This window comes from Seriola lalandi, unplaced genomic scaffold (assembly GCF_002814215.2).
Source record: "Seriola lalandi dorsalis isolate HSWRI2012SDOR001 ecotype SW California unplaced genomic scaffold, Sedor1 jcf7180002054474, whole genome shotgun sequence".
In the NCBI taxonomy this organism is placed as follows: Eukaryota; Metazoa; Chordata; class Actinopteri; order Carangiformes; family Carangidae; genus Seriola; species Seriola lalandi.
The window spans coordinates 699865-722772 of record NW_019525027.1 but is presented as its reverse complement, the minus strand read 5'-3'; the positions used below and the strand labels follow the sequence as shown (position 1 = coordinate 722772).

The 22908-nt window shown below is 40.1% G+C and overlaps 1 protein-coding gene across 1 annotated transcript in view; it reads left to right on the top strand.

The window, feature by feature from the left end:
- Positions 1-22908, top strand: part of unc13c (unc-13 homolog C (C. elegans)) — a 103479-nt gene that overhangs the window by 68023 nt on the left and 12548 nt on the right. Inside the window, exons 20-29 of the mRNA XM_023411972.2 lie at positions 10678-10804; positions 12294-12390; positions 13097-13240; positions 13451-13528; positions 15856-15933; positions 16669-16695; positions 19763-19851; positions 20209-20346; positions 21615-21738; positions 22317-22373. Of these exons, the coding sequence (XP_023267740.1) occupies positions 10678-10804; positions 12294-12390; positions 13097-13240; positions 13451-13528; positions 15856-15933; positions 16669-16695; positions 19763-19851; positions 20209-20346; positions 21615-21738; positions 22317-22373 (959 nt within the window). The remainder of the gene's footprint in view (positions 1-10677; positions 10805-12293; positions 12391-13096; positions 13241-13450; positions 13529-15855; positions 15934-16668; positions 16696-19762; positions 19852-20208; positions 20347-21614; positions 21739-22316; positions 22374-22908) is intronic.

Genomic DNA, 22908 nt, shown 5'->3' with positions numbered 1-22908 from the left:
TTCATAGAGAGTCCAGACCATACTCTATACAATATTATTGATGGTTAAAAACCTCATGTACACAGCACATACCTGCTGCTTTCTCCTTACCAAATCATCTCGAGTTGCTATGGCAACTGCAAACTGCGGTCTCTTCATATACTCACACGTGCATACAGGAAGCATGTAGATTATGTGCATGCAATATGAGATAAATATGTGTAAAATGTGATCTTCTGTTTGCCAAAAAAGTATACAGTATTGAGTATTAAGCACAAAAATATGCCCATGCATCAGATTTTAATGAGACAGGTGTAGATTTATAGGTGTGTGTGTGCGTGTGTATGCGCACACACATGTGACTTGCATTCCTGTGTTGAGGTAATGAGCAGCTGTAAAGCAGCATGTGTGGATAATGTGAGATTTTATATGAAATCACTATAATATTTTTTGCACAATTCCACATTTATTTTTAACATTCATGTTCTTGAAAATTAACAGTGACACCTTGGTGGAATATTTACTGAAAATGAATGAAGCATCACCCAGCACTATCTGTAGCCTCTGTATCACACTAGTGGTATTGTTGAAGTTATATATTCTCAGACTTCCCCTGCCTTCTGTCATAAATAGGATGTTGTTACCCCATTGCCTTCCTGTGCCCTAAAGAGAAAAAGCAAGCTTCCATTAACTTTGTTTCATCATCTGGCAATGCGGTATTTTCGGAAACTGTGTGTGTTTGCAGTGGAAGAACACCAACATCTTTACATTGTGTTTTATGTTGTAACACACCCATCAGATTTTTCAGATATGTAATAATCCCACAATCTGGATTACCACAACCCTCAAACTGTTAGAAATTACTCTGTTGATAAAGAAGAAAATAAAGTGAATATTAACAATCAATGTTTTTTTATGAAAAAACAATTTTCAGTTCTCTAGTTGTTGTCACAACTAAAGCCACAGCTGGAAAATGGTGTTATATGTTTTATACTGAAAGCTGAGCTTCAGCTACAACACTTTTAATATGAATCTTTTTATTATGACTATGAACAAAGCATCATCAATCCAGGAAATTCAATTATGGGACTCCGTCCTCTGCAGCACATTGACATTTTTCACAGGTCTTGAGAATAGCATGAATTTAGTCTTATCACATTATATCGCTGAAGGATCGTTGTATTTATTCAACATCTTATTATATTCAGTGAATAATGGCAGAATAGTGTATCATCAGCATAATGCTACACATTATAATCAGTCAGAGGCTAAATTAATTCAAATGATGTAATTTATCTTTTAGATAATTAACAAAAGTTTTTATCAATTTGAGGAGCAAAGATTGAAAACTATCTACTTGTGCACATGTGAATTGATTAAACTACTGACAGGCAATCAGTCAAACGATAACGATAGAAAACTACACTACTCCACAACAAGTTTATTATTTTCAAGTGATTACAAGGCTTTTATGCTGTTTTGCTAGACAGCACAGTTTCATTATAGCACACTAACTATTTATATCATTTGTCTTTCCACTGTGTGAAGGATAATAGACAGAGTGAAGTCAATCGATAAACAGGTAGAGACAGAGAGAGCGGTTGTGTTTTTAGGTGTGCATATCTGAGTCAGGGCAGCTGGGCATGTGAGCACCTAGGGTGTTACTGACTGCTGTCACAGCAGGTTTGGGCAGCGTGTGTGTGTTTGTGTATGTGTGTCTGATTTGCCTGAGGGTGTCCGTGTGACAAAAGGAGACAAGAATCATGGATGCACTCAGTCACATATCCGCTCTCTCTGGCTCCTTGAGCCTGAACCATGTTCCCTCGCTTTGCCTCCTCTTGCCTCTTCTTGTCAGTACATCACTGCCCGCCCATAGCGACACGTGCCAGGAGGAGGACATGACTGTCATGTTCCTCAAAGGAGCACTTTGTATGAATTATTGCTCATTTCTTGTTGGTCCTGCTGGCTGTCAGAGTCCTAGGTTTGGTTTGGTGGAAACAGGCTAGTAGTTAAATGAAGGAGAGTCTGACAGCTCATAAACCAACAGTGTGGTGCAAACATGCAGACTGTAAACCACATAATATGTTTTACTGCATAGATTGTAAAACAACATAAAAAACAGATGGTGCAAGTTTAAACTTGGCCACTTAATGTTTGATCCTGTGTATTGCTTAAACTTAATATCATTAGTATGTGTGTACAGTTCATTTTTGACATTAATATCAGACTATCCTGCCTATTAAACGTAATGTAGTGCCCCATAGTGCATTGCTGTTGTGTAACCAGTGTATTTACATGTCATTTAGATAGTAAACTGACTGTGTGAGTCACACTATAAATGATCACAATTACTATAGAAAAAAGGAATATGTCAGATTGAATATTAGCTACATTGCATGTTTATTTTTTCACTTTCAAGACATCAGGCTCTCCTTAAAGAGAGAACAAAGTGCAATTAATGAATCCTCTATTAAGAATTGGTAACATTGACAGGCAAGGTAATATGTGCAATGTAAGCTGCAATGTAAGTTCCTACCAGAAGGATAAACACATGCATGTGTGTGGCACATTTATAGACCCGTGTCTGTGTGGGATATCTAGAAAAATAAAACAAAAACAGAACACACTTGACATATTGTGAGAGAAATGTGCTTACAGACAGAAGAGAACATCAATGGTTATCTGGAAAAGAAAGCAGTGAAACCATAGGGGATTTAATTACTCTAGTTACAGCTCACTTCTTTCTACAGATCAGTCACAAAACAATCCTTCAGCTGCACATTCACAGCTATAAACTGTTAGTAGAACACCAGAAATTGATTGTACTCGACTGCAGTTTTAGGGAAGGTGAGACGGCTTTGCTTTCATTCAATGTTTTACATCCGTTATGTCGGAGAAGCAGAATTTTACAGTTTTTTTTGTTTTTTTTTTGCCTTTAATTTCCCAGTGTGATTTTTCCTGTCTCTGCCATCACACTGACAAGCACCTTCAGCTAACACGTGTATGTGCACGTGTGTATCTGCGCGTGTGTGTGTGTGTGTGTGTGTGTGTGTGTGTGTTGAGATGATCAATAGAAACAGTACAGAAAGGTTCACAAATCGGTAGTATAAGTGTATGCAAGGTCACATTTGAAATGTATGCATGCTGTACACATGTACATCCTGTAGCATGCATGTGTACATTCCTTCATACGTGCATGAACTGTATGTGCTTTTACACAGGGAAGGGAGACAATGAGGTGGTAGAGGGTAGGAATACTGAGCCAGTCCAGGTTGCTGCTTCTCTTTCTCATTCAGACAAACGGAAGTAACTCAGAGTGACCTGTTTACATAAGAAGGCACAGAGAAACTGGCAGGGCGGCTGACAGAGACACCCTGAAGGAGGCGGGCCAGAATGTCCTGCTTTGTTGGTCTGTGTTTCTCCGTTAGTGTGTGTGTCTGTGCATGCAGCCATGTTCGTCTGTGCATTTGTGCAAGCGTTCAGTTGTGCAAGTAAGAAAGAAAGAGTGAACGAGTATAAAAGAGGAATCTGTGTGTGTGTGTTTGTGTGCCTGTGTCTGTGTGCACACATGTGCATGTGCAGTACTTAATGAAGTCTTTGATGCATCCTCTGCTTCCTGCTCTAAGGCCTTTGGTGCCAGTGCTGGTGCAGAAATGGATGCTACTAATTTTAGCATCTCTGTGTGGATCTCTGAATGTGTGAGAGAGCAAGAGAGCGCGGGAGGCGGGGTGGACAGAGAAAAGAAGAAGAGACAGAAAAGAGGGATGTGAGAGTGAATGGCTGCAGCTGAATTCACTCCCTCATTCACTTATTCACCATTTCGTACATGGTAAATACTCCAAAAAACACTCTGTACTTGTAAGATGAGTTTTCACACACTTATCATTTCATCATTTCCCATGTCCAGTGACAGACAGGTTCTCGTGTAAGGTAAATTCTTGATTTTTCAGAAGCAAAGGTAAAGCCATTACACAGAAAATTTTGACTCAAAGAAATATCAGCAGATCTCTTGTCACCTTAATCAAAACAAAGTCACATATCAATAATTTGACTATGTTTTGGCAACAAAAGGGTGCCTTGTGTGATGAAGTTCCACAGTACATGTAGTATATTCACTGTATGGTTGTTTAATGGCTGTGGTCTCTGGAGCATGTCATTAAAGATCCAATGCTCCAGCAGCCCATTAACTAATCTTCAGCTTGCTGGAACAGCTTCACTCCACAGAATTTTTTAATTGAGTTTCAATTAATGTACCTTGGCGGTGGGAGTTTTGTTGCCACAAAAAGACATTGTTTACGGGGTTCAGGCATGGCTGTAGGGTATGTGTTGCAGTCTTTTTTTTTTTTTAAAGAAGCTAGTCTGTTCTCCAACTGTTCATCTCTGATGCCTCTTTGCACTATTCACACTGCACACTTAATTCTGATAGGATAGGATTTATAAAGTACTGATTTCCTGTTCGAGCCTTGCAGGTGGTGCATTCATTTTACACATAGAGATCTCATCATTCAATACACAGATGTACCTGCAGGTGTTTTTGCAAACACAAGGGTAAATGCCTGAAGAAATCCTTGTACGATTTGTTGTTTTAGTGCATTTGTTTAAATAAAGTTAATGAAAGTAAATGCAGTATATCTGTAAAAGATACACTGGAATGGTGATTTACTATACTGAACCAGAGTGGACTCTTAGATTACTGAGTCATAACTTTGGCTTTGTCCAAATGCATTATATGTTTGAGTCACATCAACAGGAGTTAGTGTCTCTGTGGGCTATGGTGTTATAGCAGAGCTGTGTCAGTAGGTCCTGTGCTACAGCTTAGGAAGCCTTTTGACAAAACTGGGTCAGAAGCCAAGATGAAGGAATTATGTCACACAGAAAACTATACTTGACTTGGTTCAATTCTTGTCCTCCAGTCTTTTTATTTTAATTTTTTTCTTGAACAGATCTAACCTCATGCTCCTATATCTATGCTCACCGAATGGTGATTGGAGGATGGTGAACCACTGCAGTTTGTCATAATATCCATGGCATTTGAATCAATGAGGAAGAGAGCGCATTTGTCAGTCCCTGTGGGCTGAGTCAGACAAGATGACATCCTCACCAGGGACCCTGAGCCTACTCCTCCCTCAGGACAGCCCACACTGTTTACCACCAGCAGGGCACAAAGGCACACACACACACACACACACACACACACACACATACAACAAGGCAATGAATGTACCAATGTACACAAAAGCACATGCACACATCGACTTGCATACAAAGATATGAGGGCCCTATTTTAACAGCCTGATTATTATTGCTAGATTGTGTATGTACAGACAATGAGATTGCATTGAGGCACACTTGATACTTTTCTCTATATATGTGCATCTGTGCATGTGCACGCTATTTGCAAAAGCACCGTTGAAGTGGAATATAAATAAGATGGGTGTGATGATTAATTGTTATCTTTTCAGCCAGTCACATTATCTGTTAAACAGCTGTGCCAATCACAATGGCCTGTAATGATAATGCCTCACCAAATGAAGACGAGAGACCAGACCTACATTCGTCATTTGCAACGTGTAAGACCAGGAAAACACTGGACAGTTTGATGTTCACAGTAGAAGTGTTGTTTCTTTATGACAGCCTGGTGCTGATCCCACAAATTCCTCCTTCAAACTAGAGACTGCAGATGGATCAGGCCTCAGTCAAATGAATTAAAGAGAAGGTTGTCACAAAGTCCACAGGCAGTTGTGGATGACATATGCTGCTAATACTTAATTAATAACGTGCACTTTGCAGAATGTGTCTCACTGGCATTCTTGAAATAATCGCAACAACTTGCATTTTTTATGGTCAAGTTGAGGAATTTGTTAACATATTCCACATGTTAACAGAGCAGTAAAAACATCCCTGGCCATTCACAGTCTCTTTTCATTGGACAGTCAGAGTTCCAGTTTTTTATAATAATTCAAATACCTGACCTTGTGGTATCTCATTTGCAGGCAGCTACTGTATTGTTGTGCGTCTGTTCAAACCTTTGCATCATTCACAGGGTGCAGGGCACAAACATGCCATACGAATAGATAACACATGTTTCAAGGTCAGAAAAATAGCACATTGTTGTGCTGCTTGCTTCAGTCTTTGTGGTGCCACAAACATAACACACGTTCAAACATGCACATGCACGCACATACACAGTATGCAAAATGCTTTTTTCATTATTTTTTTTTTTTAAACGTGTCAGTCCCTGTGACACAACGAGGAGGCCTCAGGAGGCTGCATTTGCATAAACAGCATGAATAAATATGAACTGACTTACCTTCCAGAATGACAGATTGTCCATTTGAAAAAATCTGACATCTAGGCTTACAAAATAATTAGTCATGGACGTGAAATACACCAATGAATGATAAATTAATCATATTGAGGTTCAACAGCCTGTAATTAAATTTTTGAGGAGGCTTTGACTGTTTTTTAAACACAAGAATTATCTGTGGCCTCCTAAAAAAAAAAAAAAAAAAAACTAACTCAGTCCGAAGTTTGACAGTGTCTGTATATTCTATTGCAAGCTTCTTAAAACACTGCTCCCTGTGGCCTCATTTCCCTCAGATTCTCTCCTCTATTCAAACAGTCACATTGGGCCCAGTGAGTGGAAAATTATATCTTTTTGCTTTTATTCAGAGTGTGCAAAGAAGCGCATTCTGTCCCTCTGTGCTTCCGTTTTCTAGAGAGAGGATATCGGCTTTATGACTCCTAAACTGAGGAGTTTCGAAAGACGAAAGCTTCTCAAGGACTTATCGCTCTGTTAACCTCTGGCAGATGTTTCCGTCTTCAAACTACTGATTTTGAAGCTTGAAGGAAAAGTGTTGTTTGAGAATACTGGATGAACCATTCCCTTCAGTAAATGAAATGCAGCCACAAATTATATTGACCTTCATGTGCTAATACATCAGTAATATTGATCTAAGACATTGGTGCCTTCTCCTCTCTGGAAATTTGGTTTGAAAATTGAATATGAAAACCAATTCAGTACAATTTCTGTATGAAAAAAAACAGTTGAGTCTTTCCTTAATTCAGATTCACCAAACACGCTCTCCCTTTCATTATGTGCATATCTTACTGATATCTTTGTACATAAAGAAGGGCTTTATGTGAACAGTGAAACCTTCTAGTCAAGCAGTATTGTATTTCTTTTGCAACAACAATGAAAGAAAGGGCAGAAGAAACTTTAAGGCTGTAGAAATGTACATAACATTGATTATGTACATGTATGTATGTAGTACGTGTTATAACGAGACACACACTCTGCAAACACACATACAGCAAGCTAACACCTGCTGACCTCTACTTTTCAGTCTCCCAGCTGACCTCCATCTGCTTCCTTTAGGTGACTATGTGACTGTGAGTGTGTGCATTTCGGAGCTCAGAGCAGAAAGGTTGACAAACTGTGATTGGGAGTGTAAGTGTGTGCATGTGCGTGTCCACCCCTGTATGTGTTTAAGCTGCCTTGCAGTGCCAGCTCAGTTATTAAAGTGGCACTGCCACAGTGGACCCCTCAGTTCAGATTGCACAACCTCCGCAGGAGAATAACTGCAGGTCCTCTCTACAGTAAAACAATCTCAGCTCAATATTCACACTGTTTAAACCACCTGCTCCTTCTATGACACAGACTGGCTAGGTGAATCCAGGTGAAACCTTAAATCCCTCTGCAATTTCAGCCATCAAAACCACTTTGACCATGAAGGTTAGGTGTAGATGAAAGCAGTGATCCCAGCCATTTTCTAGTGTTCAGCTCCCACAGACAATAACTGCAAGGTGCTGGGATCATTGTGGCTTTTCATATAGTGTAATGTGCAGGACATTGTAAAACTTAAAACTGTCCCCTAGTGTGGCTCCTGAGATTTGTGAAAAGTTGTCTGTCAAAATGTTAAAATCTGTGGAACAAACCCACCTCAGTCATTCACGGTGTGAGAGGAGAAAATAACTTAGATAGACATGATGCTCCACGCAATATTTAAAGAGGATACGTCTGCACTGTTTTTACAATGAAATTCCATCAGATCACTTGTCAGTCAACATTACCAGGTTGTGTTTTTTAACCTTCTGTTCCCGACACGTTACCTATGATAAGTGTTCAGCTGTGGTGGCTTTGACAACTTCACACCCACTGTTTCTGCTACAATGAGAAGTATCATCAGAGACTATTTCTCAGAGACACTCTTTCAGAGAATTGGGTTGCGGCACAATTGTGTTCCATCCAGTTGGAGTGTGCAGTCCCTCCCATGAGTCATGCTACTCTGACATTTTTACACAGCTCCATTGTTATTGTTGTTTTTGTAATAACACTAATTTTAAGTTTGAAGGTTTTTCTCTAACCTCAATTTCGAAAGCAGGTTTGCAGTGGGCTGCATTAAACTGACTCGTCCGGTCTAAGGAGTAAAATACTGCACTGTGAATTTGATACATTCTCATACAGGTAAATATGTTAATGACACATATGTAAATGTTTTCCTCAGAGCTTAGAGAGGAGAGTGCGGTGGCAGGCGTTGCACTATTCATCAGAGTAAGCACTCAGGTTCTTATCAGGATTAAGGCACAGCAGCTAGGGTGCGATGCATTGGAATTAAACCTGTCTTTGATGTTGTGTGGATGTATGTATCTTATATCTGCCAAAGACTGTGACTGTGTGTGTCTCTATTTCTGCTATACTTTTTAAAAACCATCCTCTTTCGCCCTGTTTAAGATCTACCGTCTGGTGTCCACATAACGCCACATTTTGTCTGGATTTATCTGAGATGTAATAGAGTTCATACCTGGCAATAAAAAAAATTCTCAAATTTGTCCCCCCCACCCAACAACACACATTTTATCTGTGGAAAACTGCAACATCTGCAAAAAAAACACAAAAAAAACCCAGATATCTGCTCTCTGCCATACAGAAAGGGATTACATGGCAATTTGCATACTGGATAAAAAGTACACAAAAACACTCAAAATAAGGAAGAAAAGGTTGGACAAAAGAAGTAAAACAAAACATTGAGGAGTCACAGAGAGAGGCGAAGAGACAAACACACACACACACACACACACACACACACACACACACACACACACACACTGGAAAAGGCTGGGGTGATCTGCCTCGGGTGCAGACTGAGTTTTGTGCGTTCTTCCTGCATTACATATACAGTATTCACTATGAGATTGCAGAGTGCAGTTGCAGATGTTTTTGTGTTCTCATGCCTACTATGGACTGCAGTATACCTCTCCAGCCAGGGGTCTTTGTTGCATGATCATCTTCCATTAGACCCTCCCTGACCAATGTGCAGTATTTCGCCCCCCACCACCTCCATTTTATAATACAGGCATTGTATTAAAAAGCCCAGTTGCAGAGACGCCTGACAACTGTTTTGACAGGTTGAATAGTATTCCTTGTGAGAAGAGAATTGATCTTCATGTATAAAATCAGTGGTGTGGCCCTTTAATGTCAGGTGTCCTCCTACCTGAACGACAAAATATGTTGTGCTTTTTGATCATAACAAATACTGCGGGAAGATTGTGATCCTGTTTAAAAGAAAGTAACAGTGACTGTTGGTAAGAGATGAGATGCATAGTCTCTGGAGTCAGAGTCAGACACACTGCACACCCAGCCACCCGCCACCTTCCATCTTTGTACCAGATACACAACAGCTGTTATTCACACGGCCACAAGAGGTCGCTTGTAAAGAAAATGTAAAGAGGTTGTTAAACAAACAACGCTGTAATTTTTCTGACGAAGACAGTCCCGAACTGAGCCTTCACTCTCCTCGCTCCTTTCGTAGTGTTTAGTCTCTTTTATATGCAATGTTAGCTTGATTTCCTATTTTTATTTCAACGATAGAAAAAATGCTCCCATCATCCTCTGTGCTGCCATGATATTTCCTCATCTCCTCTGTTTCTTCTTCTTCTTAGTGTCATTGCATCACAATCAGGAATGTAACAAAGGCAATTGAGTTTACCCAGTGTTGCAATTGCAGAATAGTTTCCTTATCATTGGTCTTTCTCCCTCGTGTTTTTCTCTCTTTCGTCTCTGTTTTTGCTTCATTGCTCTCCTTTCTTTTCCCTCATCTCTTTTTTATTCACTCCCTCTTTTGCACCATCACCATTCATTACTCCTCCAGGGGATCCCATGGAAATGTTTAACTGTACTAAAATGTCTACAGTGAGCTGGACTAAATGACTCAGCAGCCATGTCAGCTGACATGAAAGTCCAATCCATTTTAGTTTCAGTTTGTATGCAGTCATTCAAGGGCTTTCTTTCTTTTGAAGAGAGCTGGACGCACACACAAGCTTGTTTTTATTTCGTCATTCTTTGATAGCTCTAGGCTGTACATAATTGAGCCAGTTAAGATGTCAGATTAAAAGCAACCACTGCTGCCCAAGTCCACTTTATGCTTATAAAGATATTTGTACATTTCTATTAGTGTGTGTGTCTATACTTGTGCCTTGCGAGTTTTTTGCTGGAAGAAGCTGTTCAAAGAAGCAGCAGAAACAGATCACATGCAACACGTTTACTATTTTATAGAACAAAAGTTTGACACTGCAGTGACGACTTAGAATTTACCATGCTGTCTGCTCAGTCCAGAGGTGTTCCCATGTGTTTGAGACTCATTAATATTACTGTGCATGCTAACATGTGTGCTTCTCATGTTTTTATTTGCATTACAGAGCATGACAAGCACCGCCTATGCAAAAGTACTGAATACATGAATCTTCACTTCAAAGTCAAATGGTTCCATAATGAGTATGTCCGTGACCTGCCAGCCTTCAAGGATGTTCCTCCTGAATATTCTCTGTAAGTGTCATTTCCACACACGTGCACAGGCAGAAATGCACAAACAGGTATTCACACTAATTTTACAGTATGAACAAAAGTGCACAGATACGCTATTAATTAAGGGGGATACATATATTTAATTTACATATTTAATTACAAATGCATAATATAACATGAACAGATTGCTTGTTACACACAAGTTAACAAACAGGGCAACAGAAAAGGATTGACTTACTCAGATCTGTTGCAAAGAAAAAGTCACAATTGTTCAGTTGCTTTAGGATAACATTTTATAGCCCTTTTAATAAATTAAGATAGAAGGCAGATAATGTCTTTCACATTTCATTGGTCACTTCTGCCTCTAATTTTTTTAATAATCAGTTTCATATTTACATAGTGTAAATAAGGCAAAAAAACTAAAGTACGGGCCAAGATTGATCTCTGTGGAACTCCACAGTGTTTTGTAGCTTAAGGAAATCAACATTTAAAATCTATTTTAATCATTTTTCAGTATTACACATAAACCCCTAAGGAGAAAGATTCTGTAACGGTCAGTTATGTGAATGTGATGACTACAAATCATGGTAAATCAGACCTGTTTCTGGTAGAGTCTGAATCAGTAAAACTTTCATGTTTGGATAATCTGTGCTGGCAAACCTTTAAACAAGCCAAGCATAAACTTTTTTGGATGAGGAAATAAATGTATAATCTAAAAGCATGTTTTTGTTCTTCTTTTCACGTATCTTTTTTCCATTGTGCATTCATAATCATGCATAGCACAGCAGGAATAGCTGCAATACAAACACATGTAACACACAAAGGGAACGTAATGCCCTCTCCCATCTTGCCAGTGTATCAGAGTAATGACTTGCCCTCCCCTTCTCCAACACTGTCACTCAAACACCATCTCTGGCAGGATTGATTCTTCCAAAGGCATACACATCATACAAACACACACGCTTGTACACACAGTCTTTCTCTTTTGTATGCCTGTCTTTCTTCTCTTTCTCTGTCGCCACACCCACCTTATTTATTGGCTTTCCCTCTTGTGGCAGATGCCCTTAGCGTGAATACAAAGCAGTTTTGAGGGGACATCCGTTGCTCTGAGGACAAGCTCAGGCACTGTATTAAACAAATAAATGGCAAAGTGAAACAGACAAAACAGCATTACTATTCCACTAACAAATGTACTTCCTTACCCGACTCATCCATCCAGGCCTGTGTTGTCCTGTCCTGTCCTGTCCTGTCCTGTCCTCTGCTGTCCTCTGTCTGAGCCTCGCAGTCTACAAACTGAAACCTGATATCAATGCCTGCATGAATTGGAGTCTTGGCCAAAACCACATCTTCCTTAAACAAAGTGGTTCCCTGATCATTTTTAAATAACTAAAAAGCCTTGGTTTCTGATTTGTTCTCATAAAATAAACCCACACTCCTCTGGCACTCCAGACAGATGAAATAATCTAACTGTGATTTGACCCCTCAATGATAGAAGGCTTTTCTTTTTCAGGTGGTTTGAGCCATTTGTCATTCAGTGGCTTGATGAGAACGAGGACGTTGCCATGGATTTCCTGAATGGAGCACTGGAAAGGGACAAGAAAGATGGAGTGAGTACAGCATTAAATTATTCCTCAATATGTAGCTTTATATTTAACCAACAAAGCCACTTAAAGCTGATTTCTTATTAATGGTCTGCTAAGACTGAATTTACATCTTGAGGAAGAGGGTGTGAGGGGATTAAGGAAATAACATACAGTTAAAAACACTTCTCACCCAGAGACATCACAAGACAGGAATATGAATGAAATTTCAATTAAAAATTTATAAAAAAAACAGGACGCAAACATGATTTTTTTCGGACAGCAAAAGGCACAGAGGGATATTAGGCAATAATGAGAGGAAATGTGTTCACAATACAAGTTAGGCACAGACATTATGCAGGATATTGATGCACCTTCACACATGTTTGTATGCATGTGTTCATTTTTACTAGCATTAAGGAAGTATATTTTTCATGACCTCTCTTGCAGCTAATTGTGTAGAGAAGCTCTTACAAAAACTGCTGCTAACAAAAACAGTTTGAAAGATTGCATAGCAGTATCGCTTCTGTTAAAGTTTTATATTTTAAATTGAATAGTGAAAAACAATTGAATATAGACATTTTTTTAAATGTCAGTAGTACTGTAAAACAGTATTCATAAAGGGGCACTTCACAAATGTAACATGTCAAAGTCTTGGGAACTACTACATAAACATAATTTTCTGTTGGCAGTGACTTCATGTCCTTTGCTTACACTCTCTTTCTTGCTACAGTTTCAGCAAACCTCGGAGCACGCCCTCTTTTCTTGTTCGGTGGTGGATGTGTTCACTCAACTAAACCAGAGTTTTGAGATTATCAAGAAGCTGGAGTGTCCGAACCCACAGGCTCTGGCTCACTTCATGTGCCGATTTGCAAAGGTCAGCCACCCCCACCCCCCCTTCTCACGCTAACTCACAGTTAAAGAGTTTGCCATCGATTTAGTGAGACTCTTTGGTATATTCACTCTATTTGATATTATCTTGTTACTAGCTTGTGACTGCCTAAAGTTTTTCAGTGAGTTCCAAAGATTCAATAATAGAACAGCAAACAAATTGTAATTATAATACTGAATCTCTCCCTCCTTGCAGACTATCAATAAAGTTCTTCTGCAATATGCTGCGATCGTAACCAAGGACTTTCCTTTGCATTTGAGTAAGGAGAATGTGGTAAGTGCCCATTCAAAGTCTGCAAATATTAATAGCAAAGATTATATTAAGGTTTTTTGGTGCAAATAAAGACGCTGTAAGTCCGATGATGGCGTTTCCATGATGACTGTCTCCAACATCAGTTGGCATGGAGACCATGTGGAAAATGTTTCAGACAGCAGCACAGTCTTCTCTATACTGAGCCCTGTCGTGTCTTCTGTAATGCTCTTAACAGTCTTTATTAACTAAGATGCAATAATTCATTTCACAGCCCAAAGCTGATGGAGGAAAGTCATTGGTATTTTCTGGGCTCTCTGTCCATTGTTTAATGTGATGGATGACCAAATGCAGAGCCTTCCGAGTGGCCTAATTATCCGCACTGGTCTTTGAAGTTGAAGTGAGAGATAACACACAGGGTACTAGCGGAGGAGGCAGATGTTTCTTTACATTGTTGACAGGCTCATTACAACTGTCCCAGAGAAAACATGAAATGTCTCTTCTCGAGACAGGACTGACGAGACAGATGATGGAAAAAAGGAAATAGGAGACAGATGGCATTACATAGCTACATCAATTTAAACCTAATCTCTAATTTGTTAACTGTCACATATACAATACATGACATACATCATAGCCATCTTTACCAAGAACATATGTAGCCAACAAACTCAACTATAGATCAAGAGAGCGTAGTATTAGTATAAGCAAAGATGAGGATCTGGAGCAGTGATTCCCCACCTTTGAGGCTTGCGAGTCCTTAAAGGTTCCTTGTGGAGTTTCAGACCTCTAGTAGCACTATGAAGCAGTTTTTTTTATGAGTGGGTAGCCATTTTGTTTATCTCCTGAACATGCACAAGGATGCATAAGCACATGTCCATGCACTGGTGACACGATATAGAGTCCTGGCAGTGGTGGCTCATCATTGCACGGATCAAACTACGATGTGCAGCAATGCGCCAACAAAGGCAGGGAAGAAGAAGACTGCAAAAATAACTCAGCAGAGCACCTTCAAATCAAATCAGGATCTACTTGGGCTCCTGTGGCTCCTGTGTCAATGGGCACAGTGTTGGCGTAACATGAGTTGTTAACAGTTTGATTGCTCAGTTTGTTCAAGGATTTTGGATTCTAAATATTTTTACCTAAAGAGGTGAAAGCATCCAGCATTTTACATAAAAAAATTAAAAATGGACAAATGTCAGAATAATAAATGTTGTTTTGTGTTAGAGAAAATTCCTTTAAATTACCTTATGACACCTCAGATTTATCCTGGGACCCCTTGTTCCCCGTGTAGTGAACCACTGATCTCAAGGGTCATTTTAAGTGTCTCTGCAAACATAGTGCTGATATGAACACATTTTTTGATGTGAATAATATTTCCAGGAAAATTTGTTAGTTTATAGTTATCCTATTTAAACTGCATTACCCCACTGAATACTGTAAATCGATGAGTAGATGTACATAATTCCACCACTGTGAAAAAGCTGTCTTTTTTTCTGTTTATCTGTAATCTTAACTGATATCAAAATTGCCCCTGGAATTTAACTGATCCAATGCAACCAAACCCCTTATTATATATTTTTCAAGTCAGACATATGTAGCTGTGGGAAATCTCCATTGCTTTCGTTCAGATTTAGAATATCTAATCACTCTCATACAAATAAGTTCATAAATCTGGTAGCGAGCACGCCATTGTGTGCTGCCGCAGAGGCACCATTGGCTGCTTTGTGGACTGAATGAGACCAATCATCCTTCTCCTATGGGACACAGAATGATCATTTTACAGCTATCCATTAGCACAATCATAATTTTTTGTCAGTTGTATTGTTGTCAGTTGGGTTTTTTGGGCTGATAATGTACATAATATGTAACTGACTGAAGACTCTGAAGAATTACTCTTAGTCTCCATAAGAATCAGTGTGATTAATGTCTGTCATCTGTTAAACTTGCTGTGGATCTAAGAATCAATAATGCCTGACATATTCAGTGCAGACATTTCTCTCCCTCTTGTATTATGTATCGCGTTTCCCTGCTGACTGTCGATGTCGTGCAGAGACCTCGCATCTTTGTATAGATGAAGTGTCAGGAAATCAAAACTGATGGATTTTACTGTTTTTACCTTTGTGATTTCTCTGAAAATTTGCTGTGTGTTTTCAATTATATTTGCGGGTCTGTAGCTCACAAACTGTTACAGTATAGTGTCAGTAGCTGTAAGAACAGGTAATTGAATGTACCATGTTTTTCAGGATGTTAACAACATCAAAGATATATTTGATATTTTTGTGGCACATCAGATCATACACTGTAGTTTACAAGACAATGTACTTATATTCATTCTTGTACTTTTACAGCCCTGTATCCTCCTCAACAATATTCAGCAGCTCCGTGTTCAGCTGGAGAAGATGTTTGAGTCCATGGGAGGCAAACAGGTCTGTGCCTACCTACATGTGTCTGTCTGCTGTGTCTGTGTCAAAGTTTGAGGCAATTCACTTTCAATACAACTTAGATTTCTAAACTCTAAGTCTAAAAATATATATAATTTTTTCATATAATATATGAATTATTATAATGCAACACAGCTGTGATGTGTGTCCTTCCACTGGAAGGTCATACCACAAAGTTAGCTAAAGAAGAGGATTCCCAGAGCTTCAGAGGATTCACTGTCTTGCTGAAGGACGCTTCAGCAGGGTTGATGCAAGTTAGTATTGAGGTTTAAATCCCCATCTTCAGATCAGCTCTCTGCTGCGGAATAAATGCTGTGTCATGATTATGTAAATGATCGTTTCGGATGACATTTATAAGTGAAAGTGAGTTGACCCCAACACTCCCTCCCTCAGTTATGTACTTACCCATCAAATAGACTAATCTGTCATGAAGTTCAGTTTGCTATTATCACCTTTCTGACTTCTGCTACAGTTCATCTGTAACTTCCCCCTTAAACCCTCTAAATCTGTGTGTTCGGGTTTGAAGCATCGTTGAATATTTCCCCTGTCGACATGTCGGTCTGTCAGTCTAACCTGAGAAGCAGCCGCCTCGGCTTCTTATGACTTACATGCATGTTTCTCTTCAGTATCTAACGCCTGTCTTGCCTTGCGTTTTGTCTCCTGTCGTTGTGTCTTCTGTTTCCCCCGTTTCCTTTCTGTGCTCTCTCTCTCTGTCTCCAGGAGGAGGGGGTTGTGTCCTTCTGTAAGGTGTGTGTAATAGGACTCGTCAACACCCCTTCCCACCATTTACCGAATGATACGAAAAAGCACGCCCCCTCCCCCCACAATGCCTCCCCACCACCCCTCACGCTCCTATGCTTCTCACCCCACCCCCTCCAGCAGCATGTGCCACAGAGCATATGGAATCTGAATTACCAATCACCCCTCTGGACAGGCTACTCAAGCTCACCATCCCCAGCGCTCTGGGGATAGTGGTTCAACCCACCCAATCCCATCTTTATTTTTAGCCTGCTTTTTTTCTGTCTGCCACTTCTCGATCCATGGCTAATTTAGAAGTGTGATATTTACTTTAGTTCATTGTTACCTCTTTTTTCCCCGACGCAAAAAGCAGAGTCAGGGCCTCACCAGGTTGCTGGCTGTGGTTTTGATCATCTCTATTCATTCCCCAGGCTGCAGTCACAAAATGCTTCAGACAGGATTTTTCAGACTGTTTAATGAGGTTCACAAACACTTACAAATCTTTCCAGCTGTGCCCTTAGCTGAGGTGCCGCTCCCTCTTCCCAGTTAGCAGATCTAGACCTGGATCACTCCGACACCATTATTGTCTGGAGAATAACGCCATAAGAAGTCTTTACATCCCTTCCAAATGTCAAATAGTGAATATTCACTGTTAATGGATAATCAGGTATATCTTTAAGAACATCTTAGACAATTCTCCTGAATGATAATTCTGTAGCCAAAATGTATTCCTGGTGAAGGTTTTCCATTAGTTTCCTGTCTGCACAGAAGCCTATTCATTACAGAATAGTACCCTATCAGCAATTAACTCCCAGAGAGCCAGTGTAATTACCCAGACCTGTTATCATAGCGTTACAAATAACAGAGATTAGCAATAATCTCTTACACTGCCCACATTTATGGAATCATCACAGGCTGATCTCCCCAGATTGATATCAGGCTTTATTTTGGGTGTTGTCCTGTTTGCTAATATGCTTTTCTCACTTTAGTGACGGTGGTTTATTAAACTTTTATTTACTTGGCACTGTTAAGGACAAACTATGTTTCGGGATAACAACCTGCCAGTGGGTAGATATTGTATTGTTGAAACAGACAAAGGGAAGCAAAGCTGAGCTGCAGTTGATAGGCTTTCAGCCAGGGGAGAGTTTGTACACTCTGGAGGGCTCTGGATGCCCGTCAGTGTCGAGTGAAACTAGCTACCATGGTGATAGATCCTGAAATTGATGTTTACTTTGCATAAAGTTTAATCACCATAATGAAAAATGTCATCAAACACTAAGTGCAGTTACTTGAGGTGTTATTAACATAATTTGGTGCACATATTGACAATAACTAGTTTCTGACAGTTCAAATGGAGAGTGAAAGACATTAGACATGGGATCTATTTATATAGTACCCCATATACATTTAACATTCATTACTGGATTCTGCATCATAACCAATTTCCAGGCTAATCCAGGAATTTAACTTTAGCCTGACATTTCATAAAGTGAATCTTTGATATTTTCAATCTACAAAACTGCTTCGCTGGCCAAGTCGAAGAATGGTCTGCAACTACATTTGAATGAAGGCCCTTATAACAGGACTGAAGTCTCCAGGTATGCATTTGACTGGAGCATCAGGTGCCACATGGAGTCAGAATGGAGTTTTTTCTGGGGCGACAGGTGCCTTGGTTTATCTAGCAGCGGGATGAAATTCCTTTGCCAGCATTCCCATTAAGATACAGTGTCCTTGTAAAAAAACTGAGAATCTCAATTTCAGAGACTGCCAGGTTGCAGATTAGAGCCCAGTCTAAAACTTTCCCCAGGCCAGGGGGAACTGATAAAAGACTACAGGCTACAGTATTTTTCTGATATCACTTGAAAAGATGTTATCCATTACTCAGACAGTGAAATAACATCTCTAACCTCTATGGGCAATTTTCTCTGTGACCGAAAAATCTTGCATGCTGCAATCGCTTCCATTGAAGTGACAGCAGTATGAACACATGCAAACGTGAACACACATTCGCGCACTTATAAATCTATCTCGTTCATGCTGCAGATAGAAGCATGTCTGCAGAATAACAATGTCTATAAAAGGTTTAGTTTACACATCCGCTTCCCAGCTGAGGCATCTGCCATTAAAATGTGTGAGATGAACGGCTTCATGGCCAAGCTTATCAGTTCTAATATGACGATCTGTCATGCATGTGGTGCGGTGCCTGGCCTCACACATCCATCTCAGGCACTGAGCCTCAGCGACGTGTGTTCTCCACCTCCATCCAAAACATCAATATTTGGACAAATGTAATTCATAAGCACTGAGACAAACAGATGCACTCATACATGCAGATATTGACACAAATACACTCACATACACACACACACACACACACACACACACAGACACACACACACACACACACACACACACACACACACACACACAAATATCCGATGTCCACCCATGCATTTTCTCAGATCATGCCCAAAACCACAGATCAACACAAACATGAACACATCTGCACATCCATCACATGCACATGCACATTTTTGGCGCTGCAGAAACCCAACACATACCATGCATGGGCACATAAATGCTGAGAGTAAATTTGTGAATATTCTTCTTGTAAATAAAAAAGTCAGTCAAAGGATTTCGGCATCACAACATCTATAAATAGATACAAGACTTTATATTTATGGACGTCAGCTTTATGCCCTGAGATACAACTGGCAGACAGCAAACTCTTTCTACTGTAACATGTGTAGTAGTCCACAAAAATGTTCCCTTTTGAGAGACCACTAGCCTAGATCACTCTTTGCTGACACCATGTCTCATGACTCGGCAAGCAGTCATCATTGCAGCGCTCGGAGGTGAGCCGTCCATTTGTATTCAGAACGTCGCTTGGCACAGATGGCAGGCAGAATGAGTGGGAGGCCACCAGCGAGGCAGGTTACTCTCCTCTGTGCCTGTCGTCTTCCCTCCTAACACCCCCACCCCAGTTGAGGCATCCACCAGAGACATAGAGTTCTAATCAGTGTGGGCTACTGTTTGGAGTGTATTGATGTAGTAACTGTCTGTCTTCCACTGACAGCTGGATGCAGAGGCAAGTGATCTGCTAAAGGAGCTGCAGAATAAACTCAACACGGTGCTGGATGAACTCAGTGGAGTGTTTGGCTCCAGGTAAGCGTTAGTCTGACTCATTGTGTGTGTGTCTGTATGGCATCATTCTCATTAAGGTTAATGTCCTCATTCATTTCTTGTTCCATCAAAGAAATTGTACTACAACACTGCTTAGTTATTGACAGACATGTACTCCAGTTATAATTGACTCGAGTGCTTGCTGTGCACCATGCTTCCCAAGCACAGCAAGTTGCTAAACATTTCAGCCTGAACAAAAGACACAACACGTTTTCAATAATCTAATAGGACCAGCAGGAGTGAGCTCGCACCTCCCCAACGTTACTACTGCTGCAGCAGCCTAAAATACACACCCAGCAACAAAGGATTGAAAGTGTTGTTGTGTTTTCTATCACTTAGTTTCAAACCTGTGATCGAGGACTGCGTGAAGCAGATGAACCAAGAGCTGGTCCAGATGAAAGGTGTGGCCAAAGGGAGCAACGCTGCCATGGATGCAGAGACTGTCCTCCGGCCTCTTATGGACCTTCTGGATAAAAAGTGAGTGTCCACTGAATACAAAGTCAGAGTTTAACCTCTAAAATACAAGGCAGTTTTGTCCAATAAGCACCACCTTCTCTCGCAAACTGAAAGTAATTAATCCACATGTGGGTGTGTTGAAGCTTCACCATTCATTGCCATCAAGTTTGAGAGTTTTGTCCTGAGGGTGTCTGAATAGTCAGTGTTCATTTTTACAAATTACAGAAGCTACCCACTCGTGTATGCTCAGTCCTCGTGAAACTAAGCACCAGACACGTTTAATGCCCAAGTACCAGATGACAGGTTTTTATGAAGATTGTTATAGATCAGCAAGTTGATGAAGACAGCGGGGGCCTCACGTGCAGTACATTGTAAAGGTACAGGGATCAATTATTACCAAGTTATAGCACACCAGAAAGTTTTTGTGGGATTATCAGACCAAAAAAAAAAAACTTTGTTAAAACAATGCAAGGAGCTGCATTGGTGGTGATGTGTTTTTATTGTGTCAGGTACCTGTGAGACCTGAATGTACACTTGAACTTATGTTGCCTTCTGTGTCAGCACCCTAGCTACGTCAACAGAGCAATCCCATTCCTATAAAGAGACTGCCTTTTTTCTCCCAATGCTCTTGCCTGTTTGAATGCTGCTTTATTAGCGTGTGTAGGATGAAAAACCCTTGACTCTGAAGAGACCAACGAATCCTGCTCACTGTCAGCCACTTCATTAATGACGTTTCATCCTCAGACATGATGAAGGCTGAGGTCACCGTTAATAATTATATTTAGTTTGGAGCATTTAAGGCCCTCCACATGTGTCTGCGAAAATAAATACAACAGCAAGATAATCACAACCAGTTTTTGGGGAAAAAAAAAAAAAAAGAGACCTCCATTATCTGTGAATGTCTATTAATTCAACCAAGGGTCGGTATTTACTTCTTATGCATTCTTGAAAGAACTATAGCGATGATATGGTTCAGCAGGGCTCTGGGAATCGCTCTCAACCATTTGTCAAAGCAACATTGAGGCCAATGGGGTATTACAGGGAATCCTCTTAATGATATGGAAATACCAAATCCTTCCTCCTGTCTACTGAGTCCCTGCTTGCACAATGGTGTGAGATTAAAGCATAAAGCTGCTGATTTTATTCTATGAATCACAGGTGTTTTTCTTTACTTAATCATATTATTTATGAAAACGTCATCATTTGGAGCCCTCAGCCATGTTGGCTCAGTTTGAGGCACGTGCTTCAAGTGTTGACCTGACAAGTGCCCTTCTTTTGCCGCTTTGCAGTTTGATGTTATTTGCCAAGATTTGTGAGAAGACAGTGCTGAAACGAGTCCTCAAAGAGCTATGGAAAATTGTGCTGAACACCATCGAGAGAACAATTGTTCTGCCTCCACTGAGTGACCAGAGTGTGAGTTTCATCAATTATCTGTCTCTTTCCTTTTTCTTTTATTCTTTTCATCTCTCTCTCACACACACACACACACACACACACACACACACACACACACACACACCTACCTCTTGTCAACCTGTCCCTCTCTCTCTTATTTTCCCACCTGTGCAGCTCTCTCCTTCTCCTTCATAACACACAAATTACTGTACAGGAGATGAAACAACATGGCATCTCAAAATCTTCATGAGTTTTTTTTTACACCCTTAATCCCACTGTAAAAGCCAGTCTGACATTTTTCATCTCAGGAATATCTCATTAAAAGTTTATCGTTGTTGACCTTGGAGACATGCAGGTTTTAATGCCATCATGTCAAGCAGTTTTTCAAACATTTTCCTCCCACTTAAAGTTTCCGAATTAACCGCTGCACCTGTAAAACAATTGCAGTAATGAGTTCATTTTTGAGACTTTGCCCATTCAGCTTGAGTTTCTTAGTTTGTTCATAGTTAGTTAGTTCATTTTCTTTCACATTCATCTATTTAGTGTTTCCAACTTTATTTCCACAACCTAAAAAGTATCTGTTTTTCCAAAAACAGGGCGCTCAGATGATCTTCAGTGCTGCCAAGGACTTGGGACAGCTGTCCAAACTGAAGGTAAATTTCAGATGAGTCCAAGAAGGATGTTGCACACCTCACCACACAAACCCTACACCAACCGAACGCCATAATATCTGATTCCAAAGTGATTTCTCACAGCTTAGCTGAGTTTTTGTCAGCTCAGTAAATATACACTGAAATCTTTTTATAAACTAGATGAGAATGATTATAGATAATGCGGAATAATTAGACTATGTACAGACTAATGCCTATTAATCGATATTTAAATATATTCACATTAAATGAGAATTTTACAGTCATTTTATACGCTGCCAGATATGGATAGATGGATAATGTCCCATTGAAACATAGTCATGTAAGCTTCTGTAGGCTTTTATTGTACGGTACAGCTTATTGCAACATAACCAGGCTGATGTCTAATTGCTGGTGTTACCAGAGGATGTTAAATCCCTAGAGCTCAGTGTAGCGCGGCGCTGCAATGCATCAGTGGTTACACTGTGGTTTTACTAACAACCATGGTATGACAGTACCTCTGAGAGGTATTTCAGCTCTGAGTCATGAGGGTTGCAAA